The sequence below is a fragment of the Trachurus japonicus genome, chromosome 7, assembly GCF_045865225.1.
Source record: "Trachurus japonicus isolate A0001 chromosome 7, Traja_1.0".
NCBI classification, from domain to species: domain Eukaryota; kingdom Metazoa; phylum Chordata; class Actinopteri; order Carangiformes; family Carangidae; genus Trachurus; species Trachurus japonicus.
Genome location: NC_140913.1, coordinates 16,654,615 through 16,668,431, shown reverse-complemented (window position 1 = coordinate 16,668,431; position 13,817 = coordinate 16,654,615). Strand labels below are relative to the sequence as shown.

Sequence of the window (13,817 nt, the reverse complement as noted above, 5' to 3'; positions counted from 1 at the left end):
AAAATAAAAGAGATAAAAATGTGTACTGAAAAAAATCTAAATGTTTCTAAATCCATCAACCATGGTTACATTTTCCACTCAACAGTAGCATCTATTAGGCCTTGGCCAAAAAAATCTATTTTTATATTAATCGCGATTTTTGCCTGATGATTTTCTCGTATGAGAAATTGATAAATCTGTCGATAAATTAATTTTTATTTATTTGCTTCTTTTTTTTTGAGGAAACAATAGCTGCTTTGAACAGTAGGAACAACACCTCAATAGACTTGGCTATCTTACAGAAAACAGTTTGAGAACATACATGTGTGTTATATTTGAGTGTATTGTGTCCGAGCTCCATGATTGCTGTTTCCCATAGCATTGGTGTTATCAGGAACTGTTTAAAGGGGAACCATGCAAGTCTGGTCGCTCTTTCGCAGCTTTGCTTACCCTCCTCCCTCCCCAACCTGGCCATGTTAATTTGTTTTCAAGGCTAGGTGGAAGACAGAGAGCCTCCCCATAACAAGTCATTTAACCATCACAATTGCTCCGAAGCTGCTTAATAAATTAATGTTTTAAATTTAATGAAGGTAAGAATCTTGCATAGTTTCTCTTTAAATAGTGTGCTACTAACTAGAGATCCTGATAAAGCGTAAAGCAATGTAAATAACATATAAGAAGCAACATTTTGGGCAGGCCAGGTGGTTGCAACCTGGAAGGAAGTGAAGTTATTTAAATATATGACCTAAGGACACGACGGTGTGCAGGCGCTCTCGCTCTCTTTATTTCTGTTCTAAGCAGAGGTTTGACCAAATACACAGTACACAAATCAGACAAACAAACACAGTGGACTGATAAATTGAATTCTTGTTAAAAAATGAAATCTAAATTGAACTTTAAAAGGGTCAATTGGATATAGCTGTGACTAAATTGCATCCTAGAAACAGGTTTCCTGTAAAAAGATTTTATTATTATACCTTATTTTGTTGTAAACAAATATCTGTTGGGGATTTTTCACCACCTTTGTCGTCAAAGAATGGGAAAGGTTGTCATCCATGTTCTGTGCTTTTTGAAGGAAAATGGTTTTGAAATGCATCAAGCCAGTGAGCGTCAACCCCCCCACAGCACCTAAACAGAGCTCCTCTCAATCCTCGTCACAGAGACTACAGCAGCTGAATACTGAGCAGAGGAGACAGGAGGTGCCCCTCAACCTGAAACACACTCATTCCCTCCTCTCTCTCTCTCTCTCTCTCTGGCACACAAAGACGGACATATATGCAGACACATACACACAAGCAATTAACTACACCAAGTGAAACAGCACACACCTACGCAGGGATTTTAGTTCACAAAGTACTAACAGCATCAGACGTGCAACCGCACACTCCCTTTCAGCAGGAAAAAATGGACCATCTGTGAGCTCTTCAGGCCACCAGCCAGTGACATTGTTCAGACTCATTTTAACGGCAGTCGTGAACTGCATTTAGAGTCTTTGTTCAGATGTCTCCAGCGTTTAGTCCTTCAAAAGGGCTGTTTTTGTTCATGTTGTTTTGCAAACATCTTTGTGTGCGTGTGTGTGCGCGTGTGTGTGTGTGTGTGCGTGAATGTAAAAGCAAAACTAAGCTCGACTAATTTCTGAGCCACTGTATACAGTTAAGCAGAGTGGTCTTTGAACAGGGTCGGTGAAGCACATACCCGTCATGCTAATGGGATTTTATTCATCGTTTGAATATTGAGTTCAAAGAAAAGACAGTTCTCTGATATCACCACCTTGCTTAATGTGAAAAATATTTCACAGAAAGTCATCATCTCCTCTTTGAGTATTAAGCATACTAGTGCTATGGATGTATAATCCAACCCTAACCATAACTTATTAGAACTAAATTTAAACCAAATTACAAGGCAAAAAAAAAAATGCTCCAGGAACAACAAAACAATAGTGTAACTTTGTGAACGTCTTCAAGTTTCACCAGGTTCACTTTAAAAAAATGAATGTTAAAATTCTTATTTTAAATATATATTTAAAGGGGAACTAAACCCCTCAGTTTTGGATGACGTGCTCTAAGCTTGAAATTCAAAAAATGCCTTGATTATGGGCGGGACTCCAGGAGACACTCTCCGATCCCCCCTCCCCCCCGCGCCCCATTCACACCCGCGAAATCACACAAAAGAAAAAAAAAAAGTAATAAACACACATCGACACTTCTGCTAGCGCTAACGAGCTACTAACGAGCTACTCTAACAGCACTAGTAGCGTGGACACTACTAGGAGAGGACGCCAGAGCCGTGACACAGCATCTACAGCTGATCCGCCGGCTCGTTAGCTCGTTAGCGGCTCGTTAGCGCCGGCCGCACTAACGACTCCCGTTCAGGCAGCTGTTAGCAGCCGTTAGCCGCAGCAGAGCAGCTAGAGTGCCTAGCAACCGTTAGCGGCAGGCAGCAGCCGGTGCTGATTGGTCGGGGAGCTGGTGGCCGGTGACGAAAGCTGCCTCCAAAACGTCATCTGCCTCCATCTCAGCCAATAGAAAAATTCGATTGTAATAGCCGTGTTTCAACCCATAGAGGGCAGTCACTCTACATTTTTACTACAAAATACACCAAATTGAAATATTTTGACTAAAATGTCAAAAGTTGGACCAGAATCAACTGACAACACTACCTTATACCCAAATACATTTGTTTTCAGCAGAAAAAAGTGGTTTAGGGGTTTAGTTCCTCTTTAAATAAAGATGGCTATAAAATGTGTTTATTCAGAACAAAATGTGTAAATAGTTAATATGTACATGATATCTGATATCTGACATTTGTTGCAATATTGGTCTAGTTTTTGATATGAAATAGTCATGGAACCTCTACATGAACTTGAAATGGAAGAAAGTTGTAGTTATGTGTGAAATGCACATCAGGTCCAACATGAGTTTTAAAATGTTTTCAGGAATGTTGTTTAATACACTTTACTTCCTGTATAGGCTCTAGTTTTTGTGTTGGTGAAGGTGGCGGATGGTATTGCACATCCAAATTTAAAAGAATTTCACCTTTGCTTTCAAACCTTTGTGAGCTCTTTGTTCCCAGTTCGTCTCACTTCGAAAGAGCATGTATCTTATTTCAAATCAAAGCCCACAAAACCTGTTTGTATCTGAGATTAGCCTTGAGCCTCCGCCACAGAGCCAGGGTCCGTGGGTATGCCCCCCAAAAAATGTCTGTTTGCCATCTCTGTCTAGATCTGCCTCACGCTGACAGAGGGCACGTGAAGGCGGGAGAATGTGAGCAAGAGCTTAGCGTGAATTGGACAAGAGATTAGTGGAACTGGGTTGAGTTGGTATGAGGACATTCCAATAACACACTTCCCCACCTCGAATCTCCCCACTCTTGTCAGACAGAATGGAAAACTTATCTCTGCGAGTCAACAAACTGTGTTTATCCGACTGCATCTGTGTATTTTATTTCTTAGGCAGCGGTACATGCAGTGCTGACGGTAGCAAGGACAGCAGAGGCATTGATATCCCTTCACTGGGAGCCTGTTTGCTGCCTGACATAAGTTTCTCATCTCAGTAAGGTGATTATAACTGCAGCCAGTCTTTAGGGTGGAATGATAATGAGAAAGTAGATACAATAAATAAAAGAAAAAAACAGCCCAATGTAAAAAACTAATGGCAAATTGCAGTTGCTTACCCTTCCAGCAGGCAGAGATTTACATGCATATTCGCTCTCTCTCAGCCCTGGCTGGCTCTGGTGCTGTGCAGGTAGCACACAGCGGCTTCATCAGAGCTTCTTCTCTGAAAACAGCAGCCTGCTGTGGCAAGAAACAAGGTTGATGAGAGCAGCGTTGCAAACTGGAAAAGCACAACAAGGATCCTAGTTAGGGAAATTGTCACCCAGTTCTGCTGCCTTTTAGTCTGTTTGTCAATATGAGCAACCACTTTCGCATGACTGACTTGGTTATTTCATCCATTGTTAGCACTGTGTAAAGATATTGATTAGTGCATCTCTGATAACACATTGTGACAGCTAGGGATGCACATTTTGAATCGTTCTTCTGACCGATAACCGACGCTCGTTAACCGATTATTAACCGTTAACCGATAAGATTACAACGCTCGCGGGGTGGGGGTGGGGGTGGGGGGGATCACACACACGTGCACTGCAACAGCTGATCAGCGTCACATCCGTTGTGCTCTGCCTCAGCTGATCGCACCCATTTGGAGGTTAGATCGTCCAATGTTGAACTGTTTTTAACAAAGTGCAGTCAAACAGCAGGCTGAAGAGAGAGGAACAGCAGAGCTCCTCTGACAGCTCCTCTGTGGAGCTGCAAGTGAACCGGCTTTTTTGCGAAGCGCTGTCGTTACAGGTGATGCACATCGATGTCCGTGTAGCTACATTTGTTGTCTGGCCTTCCTTCACGGGGACTGCAAGGCACATAGGCTACTGTAAGTCCTCCTGTGTAACTTTTTGCTGGGAAATATGACTGAAGGCACGTGGAAGTCTGCACGTGTTGACACGCCCCCATGAGTTGACGACATAAGGAAGTAATAAAAGAAAAATTAACCGATAGTATTAATCAGTCAAAATTCTTGTTATCGGTTGAACGGTTAATCATGTGCATCCCTAGTGACAGCAGATATTCATCATCTGGAATGTGATCTTAAGTTCATCGACACCCTCAGACGTAAGGAACTGAAGTCTCTCGCTAACACTGTTGGAATTCAGCTCCGAATCACACTGGTTGTTGTGGGCGCCAAACTGGTGACCTTTCAGTTACACAACTGTCCATCTAATCCCACGGGGTTTGACAGAGTGTTGCTGCTGCACTCGGAGCTATCTTTCTTCTGTCCTGTCCAGCTGCTCTGCATTATCCATTTCAGACAGTTTAAACAGTTAAGAAAGTGGTGAGCTGAGAATAAACAGATTAGTGCGGTAAACACATTTGGTGTTTTCATAAGGCTTGTGTCTGCTCTGTGTCTTTGTTTGACCCGCACTGCTGGAATGAGATCATAACCCCTCTCATGTCACACCAAGATGTCCCGTCCCTCCTCTTGCGGAAATGATCCTTAATGCATGTTACTCACTGAGTCTGTGTGCTTTTAAGAAACTCTGGCACCAAGCAGCAGAGCATCATTTTGCACTTGAGTAATCTGGGCTGCGTTTGGTTGTGTGAGTAAATCCTTTATTTCCACTCAAGTCTTATATCTTGGTTTTAGATGCAGCTGTGTCAGCACTTGTGCCCAAGACAAGTTTCCTGTCAAGGACTAATAAAGTATATCTTAATCTTAATCTTAATCTTCATTTGAAGTTTTGATTCCTCCATCAATTGAACTTCACTTGTCACAAAGTTGTGTCATTATATAGAACGGTCAATCAACACGTACAAGAAACTGGAGCAGAATTTGCTGCAAAACATTGACTGCATATCCAGTGAGGCCATTGTCATAACCCAGCATGGTGCCGTCGTGCTCTAGAGTCTGAAAAACCAAAAAACTTTAGTAAACACTACCATGAAAATGTTTGGTTGTTTGGTTGGAAGTGACTCATACAAAGATGAGCGCAATAGTTTGTGATCACTATGATGCTGCTATGCAGGATCTGTTGCCCAGCATATGCTTTCTCTTTGTAGAAGATGCCTGAGGGCATATTTGGCTTCTTTGGTTTGGGGACTGTCTGCAGCCTGTACCCACGAGTGACAAGACTGGGGAACATCTCTCTACTTGTACTCTGCTTCTCTCTGTTGTCTCTATTTTCTAATACCCCCCACCATCACCTCCACCACTGTGTGTTTATTTGTGTGCACTGTGTATTCTGACTCTGCAGAGACTTTTTTTTTTTTTTTGCTGAGCCCCATTCTGCCCTAAGATAAGATGATCTTGATAAGAGATCAAGATAGTATTCAGCTACAAAACTCCATTTCCTTAGTCCTCTGGGGACATTAAACCATTTCCTTTTTCTCAGAAAAAAAAAAAAAACAGCAACCCAAGAATTCTCAACAGCACGGCCCCGCATTACAGCACCTTTTCCACCTCATTGGCTGGCCTTTCCAGATGCTATCAGTGAGCAGGTGATTTTGGTGCAGCCCATAAGTTCTGCATTGCAGAGGTGTAGTCGGAATCAGTGAACACAGAATGTGGTGTGGGTGTCTTTACATTGTGTTTAGATTATCTGCATCGTACTGACCCTGGCTCAGAGGCAGAGCATTTACTGCTGAAAGGAGAAAGCACTACTGATACAATACATATAATATTTTCTTATCTATTTACACTGAAAGAATATTCCCAAATGAAATGATTCATGGTAAATTTAACATATCATCAAAGTGGCACATGCCGTGAGTATTTCTGAAATTTCACATGTAGGGGCACCTGTAGTTATTAATGAATGAAATGTATGCTGGGATTTGAAAAACGGAAAACTTATCCAAGCCCATGCCTCTTTGGCCAGTGTCTTAACAATTATCCAAGACAACAAAGGGAAGTCATACCTGTTGATGAGTGGACGCGTTTATGACGAGACATAAAATAAATTCTTCGCCCTTGTCACTGGAAGATTTAGTAGAAATCATTTTCTGTTGCCCACTGCACATTTTATTATGTCAATCATTCATTTCCTCTGTGGTGCTTACAATGTCCTAAATGTTAAAAATGCACAAAAAATATTATATGAAAATATTATTATAATAGAATACATCATTTTTCTTAATGTTACTAGTATTAGCAATTTAGGTTAGAAAACACAATATAATTTAGTAATAAGTACTGACACACACAGTTAAGCTTAACTGCAAAACTTCCTGGTTAAAAACATGAGATAAGAAAGCGTTGCTGAATCTTCAAAGTCACACATTCAAAGGTTTCTATGTTTTCTGTTGTTTCTGTTAACTACCACAGTTGACTTCGGTTTCTATTGTTGCCAGGCAACATACCGTCCCAGTAAGTACTTGTGCATCCTGACTGCTATTGCTTAGCAACAAAATCCCACCCCAGTAAGTAAAAAAATTAAATCAGCCAAGCTTTAAAACCACTGTATACCATGCTGCAACTTTTTTTTCCTTTTTTTTTTTGCATGACTTGTGTTGAAGCCGGTGACTTGGCTGCAAAAGGCCTGCTGTGTGGATGGATACTCTGTGACAGCACAATGAAGAATGGTCACAGAGCACTGATCCCACTCCCCACTGTCTGTATTCATATGCTAATTCAAAACCTCACCACACCCACTAATTACTGACCCTCAGTCAGCCACTGGGCCCTGATTCACTCCACTGACCAGCAGACATTCAAGACCCCCAGAGAGGGACTTGAGCAATGGGTCATTCATGTGGTGTACACACACAGACATGGATCTAGTTCATCTTTGGAGCTTAACCCACAACGGGCCAGCACAAGAAAACCTGTAAAAATGTTTATGAGTTATTTTTTTTTGTCTTTGTTGGTCTTCTGATGGTTTTGTAGAGCAATAGTGGGAAAAGAACAGGGCAGCAGCAGACTTGACTGATGCACATATTCAGACCTTGATCTAGTCTGAACTGGTAAGGAGACCAAAAAGGATAGTAGCTGTGTTTGTCATTCTTAGTTTAAATTGAAGGAACTGAAATTAGATTTTGCTCTTGCTCCCCTGCAGGTTGACAGGTTCCCAACTCTGCTTTCAACTGCTTTCCAACTGTCACCATTGTTTTTAAATCCAGGTTTTCTTTGGGTTTTCTACATAAGACAATATTTTTAGGGTAAAAACAGTAACATGTAACCTTCTTGGTTCTCTCACCATGTACATTATTGTCAGATTACATTGGGATATGCTACTGTAACAAGATTATATCAGCTTTACTATATTTGGCATTTGCAATATACAGATTTTGTAAACTGTGTACATTTAGCACATTTACACATCCACATGCATTCAGATACGTAGATATTACCATAATAGCATAATGTGTATACCAGCACACTGTATCCAGGTTTCATCCTGTACACACAGCCTCCTGAGGCAAGACAAACAGTGTAAGGGTGGGATAGTTTGATATATAAATAGATGCAAACAAATCCACTTACACACTTAGACACCAAAGCATCTTAATTAGCCAGAAGGGTCCAATAGATTTTTATGACACCTGACAAGAGATGAATTTCATTAATGAACATCAAATGACTTTGGGATTATTAGCCCCCTGGTGTGTGTGTGTGGGTGTGTGAATGACTGTATATGTGTGTCTGTGCCTGCCCTCCCCTGTGACTAATGTATCATATGCGGCAGCAGGGTCGTCTATAAATAACAACATGATGTTCATTTACTGAGAGGGAGGGGTGACTCGTGTCTGGGCAGATGGATGAACATTGTGTGTAGTGTGTGTTTGTGTATTCATTGTTCCCCATTTCCTTGCTTGCATACTGTAGCGGACGGTCAGTTAAGTTTCATTTGAGATGACTGTGTAGATGTCAGGGTTTGGACCACACACACACTCACAGTCACAGAGTGCCTGAGGCTATGGTTACATTCTTTCTGAGTACACTGCAGTTGCTCAAAGATCTGGCTTGTGCAGAGTGGTATCTGATCTGTGATTACTACATGCAGGATGGGTTGGGGTCTTCATTCACATAACCCCGGGAAACAATAACAACACAGCTGTGCTGTGGAATGAACAGGCCTGCTTTGACTGCTGAATGTCACATAATAGCTGAGAATGCAGAGTTGAGTTGGGGCATCGGGTGGAAACTGGGGCAGTTTACCTCACCCCCTGAGGCCCAAAGGCAACTTTACAGAGTGGTAAAATCTAAGTACCTATTACTGCAACTAACAATTAGAGTCTAAACTGTTTACATCATCCTTTCACAGTTATAGAATTTGATACTGAGAGCATGATAATGACTTTTCTTCTGCTTTGTAAAAACTGAAATTTGGTTATATACATAATCTTGCATTGTTTCTTCTTTTATATACACAATATGGACAGGATTTGACTTTATATAGATAGACTTTAGATATTGATATGGTACAACAATAGCATTAACTTGGACTTTTGATTCTGGTCAGTACTTTTAGCTACTGTTCTCCACCAAATCTAGAGAAAAATACATGGCTCGACTTTGTTAACTAACTGGTATCTAACTTGTTTTTGTATTGTTGAGAGCTTGGTTTAATTAAGTAGATTTACCTGAGCATTTTCACTAAAAATAGCATTTGGAAGCTAGTAGTACAGTTGTGAACACAAAACAATTAAAAAGCTAAAAACACTGTAGACCGTTCTACATTACACATATTACCATCATTCCGCTGTCAGTGAATATTGATTATTACAGCTGCAACGTTTCTGTATTGTATAAAATATTCATGACTAAATAAACAACACTTTTAAGTGAGTAAAATTGATTAAAATTTTAATTTATTGAAGCATATTCCTCATATTGATCGTCACAACACATTACATTACATTACAAAACCAACGTTGTCTATTGTTGGCTTGGCAGAAGAGAGTCTGAACTGTATTTTGGGGAACATTATTGCTGGTTTCCTTAACTTTGTGCACTCTTGTTTACATAAACACTGTAATGCATTAGACTCTGTGTATCAGATGAGTCAATATGTAGTTACACTCAGCATGTACAAGAAGAAAAGAAAAGAAAAAAGCAGTGCAGTCCTCTAAGCCTTGTAGTATGTGATGCCTATTGACAAACATGGTCATTCCCTGTCAGCTCTGCAGTCCCAGCATTGAGCGATTCTAGATCATCATGAGCTTTTCTAGTCCGTAAGCTTCTAGCACCCATCTAATGTCACTTTCTTCCAAAGCTTCAGCTACAATAAAAGCAACTATTAAAACATACTTTGCTGCTGAAGAGAGAAGGAAGATGCATTAATGCTTCGTTCGCTGTGAACGATTAGCCTTATCTGTAAACAGGTGGCTGTCATTGTGCCTGCTGCCTGCATTTGGAGACTTTCACTCTATTGTAAACAGAGGAAAAGAGGGAGAAAAGATGAACGGAGCTTAGAGAGGGTTGTAAGATGCACAGAAAAATACTTTTCTGTTACATCATAATTTGCTCTCAGTGCAGGTGCTTAGAGTTGTAGCAATCAAACTCTAGTTTACAGAAATGTTTTGAACCGGTTTTCCTCAACCTTCTCTGCTCCATGTCAGAAGCTCTTATTGGCATTTTTTTCTTCCAAAACCATTTACACTAATGTTCAGTATTAGTTCAGTTGTCTTCACTTCACCTGGATGTGTGAACAGCACAGCCTCTGTGCTGGTCTGTTTGCACTGTGTATGTATGTGTGACTCAATGCATGGTGAATAATTGTAGCAGCTGTAAATAGCCTGCTATTAGGCGATTGTTGCATTTTATTTAAAGGGACGTTGTGTAACTTCTCCTGTTATCTATTCACGAAAATCGATTATTTCTAGGGCTGACCCAAAAAAATCGAAGCTTCGAAGCTTCGAAGCTTCGTTCGTTGCCATGGTAATCGATCATGAAGTCCGTGATCGATTGTTTTGTTTTTTTCTTCCTTTTTTCCTTTTTGACACTGGTTCTCATCGGCAATTGTTACATTACAATGAATAGGCTTCTTGGCATCCTGGAAACCTGCCTGATTTTGGAGATATGCAGTGTTTGTTTGCCATTACTTGATACTTGACATTACGGTCGCCGCTGCCGTCAGTAATCCCCCCCATCAACAAACTGAAGTGTTCCAGTTAGCTCTGAATTTGCCGTTCATATCATTCATATCTACATGGAGCGGGTAAGCTCGGTGCTGCTGCCATGTCGTGTCGCCATGTTTTTACGTTCAGTTGCAGCGTGACGGTAGGAAACCATGGAAACTCACCGGAGACACCGGAGCTGTCGGCTCAGGTCGAGGTAGCGTCTGTGAAAAGTCACCGCGGTAACGCAGTGAGGAGGAATGGAGCGTTACACTGATGCTGCATTCACGTGCAGTCGGGCAGACGGCCGTCGGTAACAAACCAGATGTCATTTTAGTCACAGAAGTCGAGAGAAAGCCGGTAAAACTTGGGTCAGGTAAACAATACCACATCGCCATGACAACATATTGTCACGTGTATTGTTTTGCCTGACGGACCACTTGTTTACATAGAGGCTTGTTTATGCCGTTACGTGCAGCGGCTGTCGTCCGTCTGCCGTCTGCCCAATTTCACGTGAATGCAGCATGAAAAATACGATTGAGTTGCTTGCGATATACGACCGCAACGCTAGATGGGAGTAATTCCTACACAATGTACCTTTAATTCGTTTTTTTAAACTAGTTTTTAAGATTCATTATTTAATATTAAATATTTAAAACACCAGAAAAAAATTGCACAAGATGATCATCACAGTTTCTCAGAACCAACAGTAATGCATTTCAGTTACTCATTTTGTCCATCCAAAGTCCAGACATAGTTAATTTCCAATGTAATGTAACTGTTGTAATTCTTCTGCATTGTGTTTTTATTTTTATTTTTTTTTGCATCTTTATTATCTGATGACAAAGATGAAACAAAAACAATAAATGATCAGCTTTGACCTACCTCAAGCGAGCCCCATAAAACGTGGACATAACACGGATACATACATTTGTATTAACCCATTAAATGAGGCCCAATAAAACACAAAAGAGATTGGAACAAGGATCACTGCTCAACTGTCCCACAGTGCACAAAGGCAAGAGGGAAAGTTTTGGCGGGACAAGGGCTTTTATAGAAGCATGGGGGTTCCCCGAAAAAGGAACGCACGGAAAACAGGCGGATTAAGGTTCCGCCTGAGGAGGAGTAGCTCACAGTTACCAGGTATGTAAACAAAAAAAAAAACATTTTGTGTAATTATATAATATAATAATGTAGCATAACCCCATAACACCTATAAAAATGGCAGATTCTCACATTTTAGAAGCTGGAACAAGCAAACGTTTGGGATTTTTGCTTAATTTATATTATTTCAGCTATTTGGTCAATTAACTGGACCCAGGAAAGTGAGTTAGCAGACCTTGAAAATGGAGAATATTACCAACTCAGCCACAAATGTTAAGCCAGTCTGTTATGACAAATTTGTCTCAGACACTACAGCAGGACTTTCAAAATACCTCGCTCTGATACCGGTGAAAGCTTTGTTTGCATAACTATTATTGTTTTCTCTCCGCAACTGCCTATTTGTCAAACTAATGATTTCATTCCCTTTGTTCACAAGTCCACAAAGAGAGAGAAAGAGCCGCTGTTTTTTACTGAAGTTATTTTTAAAGGCTTAAAGAAATTTCTCATGTGTCAGTTCAAATGCACAATCCCAGAATCTTACAACCCTATCTCCTGAAAGCAGCTGTGCTCAGGACCTCTGACTTCCATGTGCTTATATGGTCTAGCTCAGCAACCAGCCCCCCCCTGACTTCCACTACAAATGGTACAGTCCATTTAAAAAGGTGCTTGTCATCTCTCAATGCTCTGTGTCCTTTCAACAGTCAGCTGCGGGTAGCACATTTCATGGGGGCAGTGCTGGCTCTCTCACACATACACACACACACACTCATGCCGTTACGGAACTCTCGGACACACACACACACACACAGACACACAGGCATGCTCACACACTGACACACTCCCACCATACATACACTATCTCCAGCGTGTGCACTCCTTCCAGCAGATACACATAACCCCTGAGCCGGATGCCTCTCTTTAACAAACAGGAGAAACTGCTTTGAGGATTTAACTTGGCTTTGTCATAAAAAAGGAGCGAGGACAGGCAAAGAAGGAGGGATTTGTTTGGTGACACCTTCCTCTGTGGGAAATGGTCAACTTGTCAGCATGACACCTTGTCTGGATTCCCCTCTCCTCCTCAGGCAAAAATCCTGAAAATGATGGATGACAACAAGCAGTTGGCCCAGCGCATCGATGGGGCCATCCAGTCGGCCAGCCAGGAAGTGACCAACCTGCGGTCAGAGCTGAGCGCCACCAGCCGCAGACTGGCCGAGCTGGGGGCAACCGACTCCTCGGCCAGCATGGTCGAGACCCTGCAGCACAACCACAACGGTAAGAGAGCCGCTCGGAGAGAGTGGAGTGAAATTAAGTGTGTGCTGAGCAGCTGTGCACGTGTGGAGAAGGATGAGTACACTCCAGTGCAGCTGTGTATAATGTTGTGATGTGCGCTTAAAGTGTACATGTGTTGTTGTGTGTGATGGACGAGCTCCGGCTCGCACACGCCTCCGTCCATGGGAATAAGTGCATATTTGAAAAGTGAGTGAGTGGATGAATTGAACAAAAGAAGTGAGGGGTTTCTGCCAGCTTGTGTCCACTCTCGGTTCTCCCACAAATCCCCTCTCATGTTGAATAATTAACCTCCTGAACCTTTACGAGGGGGGGTATTTAGGAAGGGCAGAGTGGGTAAAGTTACAGCCTCTTTTCACTCCCGGGCACTCTGTCTGCTAGTTCATTCGGTACTCCCTTAACTGGGCAATGGATCTGTGTCTCTTGAGGAGGAAGGGAAAGGGGGCTGGTTTTAGGGTTGCTGTGGGTTACTGTTACCGAGAGCTGTTTGAATGGCTGCCCAGTCTCTAGAATGCTGCGTGTGTGTGTGTGTGTGTGTGTGTGTGTGTGTGTGTGCGTGTGCGTGTGTGCGTGCTGCAGCTGCTCTGTTTGTCCCTTTTCAACTTTTTTTACACTCAGTTTGACATATAGATAGGGAACAGATGTGCGTATTTGCATTTGCGAACATGCATGCATGCATGCATAAGCATGGTGGGCAGCATAATCACAAGTGGTATTTGTGCCCCTGCGTTGCCATGTCCTTTCAACTCCTGGCACACACATACTCTCACACTTGCTGTTTCCATAGCAGTCAGCTGGCACAGTGAGCTGTCTGATAGGATATGTTCCATCTTGGCTT

The 13,817-nt window shown here is 41.8% G+C and overlaps 2 protein-coding genes across 9 annotated transcripts in view; one reads left to right on the top strand and one right to left on the bottom strand.

Annotated features, from left to right (window-relative positions):
* Positions 1-13,817, bottom strand: part of LOC146984468 (chymotrypsin-C-like) — a 246,211-nt gene that overhangs the window by 100,168 nt on the left and 132,226 nt on the right. The gene's annotated exons all lie outside the window — the stretch shown is intronic.
* Positions 1-13,817, top strand: part of kazna (kazrin, periplakin interacting protein a) — a 181,297-nt gene that overhangs the window by 52,762 nt on the left and 114,718 nt on the right. For 7 of the 8 annotated variants that reach the window (XM_085781577.1, XM_085781574.1, XM_085781578.1 and 4 more), the window contains exon 3: positions 12,775-12,964. In XM_085781577.1, coding sequence (XP_085637703.1) covers positions 12,775-12,964 — 190 coding nt within the window. Of the gene's footprint in view, positions 1-12,373; positions 12,965-13,817 lie in introns of those variants that run through there. The other variant, XM_085781580.1, reaches the window with a different exon arrangement.